Source organism: Nestor notabilis, unplaced genomic scaffold, assembly GCF_000696875.1.
Source record: "Nestor notabilis isolate BGI_N333 unplaced genomic scaffold, ASM69687v1 scaffold16754, whole genome shotgun sequence".
Lineage (NCBI taxonomy): Eukaryota > Metazoa > Chordata > Aves > Psittaciformes > Psittacidae > Nestor > Nestor notabilis.
Genome location: NW_009926263.1, coordinates 20820 through 21199, shown reverse-complemented (window position 1 = coordinate 21199; position 380 = coordinate 20820). Strand labels below are relative to the sequence as shown.

Here is a 380-nt window from a genome sequence, read left to right as displayed (position 1 = left end):
CGTGGTCTGCTCGGCGAGGCAGAGTCTGGGTTAGAAGCTCTGCAGTGGTTCACAGTGAGGGTCTGCTGCTGCTGCTGCGCTCACCAGCTTCGCCCTGTGTTTGAACCTGTCTTTGCTTGGTTGTACCCAGATCCGCTACAAGGAGGAGTTCGAGAAGAACAAGGGGAAAGGCTTCAGCGTGGTGGCTGACACCCCGGAGCTGCAGAGGATCAAAAAGATCCAGGATCAGATCAGCGACGTGAGTAGCTTCTAATCCCTGCGGCTGATGTGGGCCGAGGGGGGTTCTGCTGCTCAGCCAGGGGCAGACCCACACTCTGATGGATGCTGATGAACATGTGAGGCTGCAGCATCTGGGAAACTGGGCAGTGCTCGGCCATGTG

General features: G+C 57.9%; 1 protein-coding gene across 1 annotated transcript in view; it reads left to right on the top strand.

Moving 5' to 3' along the window:
* Window positions 1-380, top strand: part of LASP1 (LIM and SH3 protein 1) — a 20824-nt gene that overhangs the window by 17545 nt on the left and 2899 nt on the right. Inside the window, exon 2 of the mRNA XM_010013452.1 lies at window positions 131-238. Coding sequence (XP_010011754.1) covers window positions 131-238 — 108 coding nt within the window. The remainder of the gene's footprint in view (window positions 1-130; window positions 239-380) is intronic.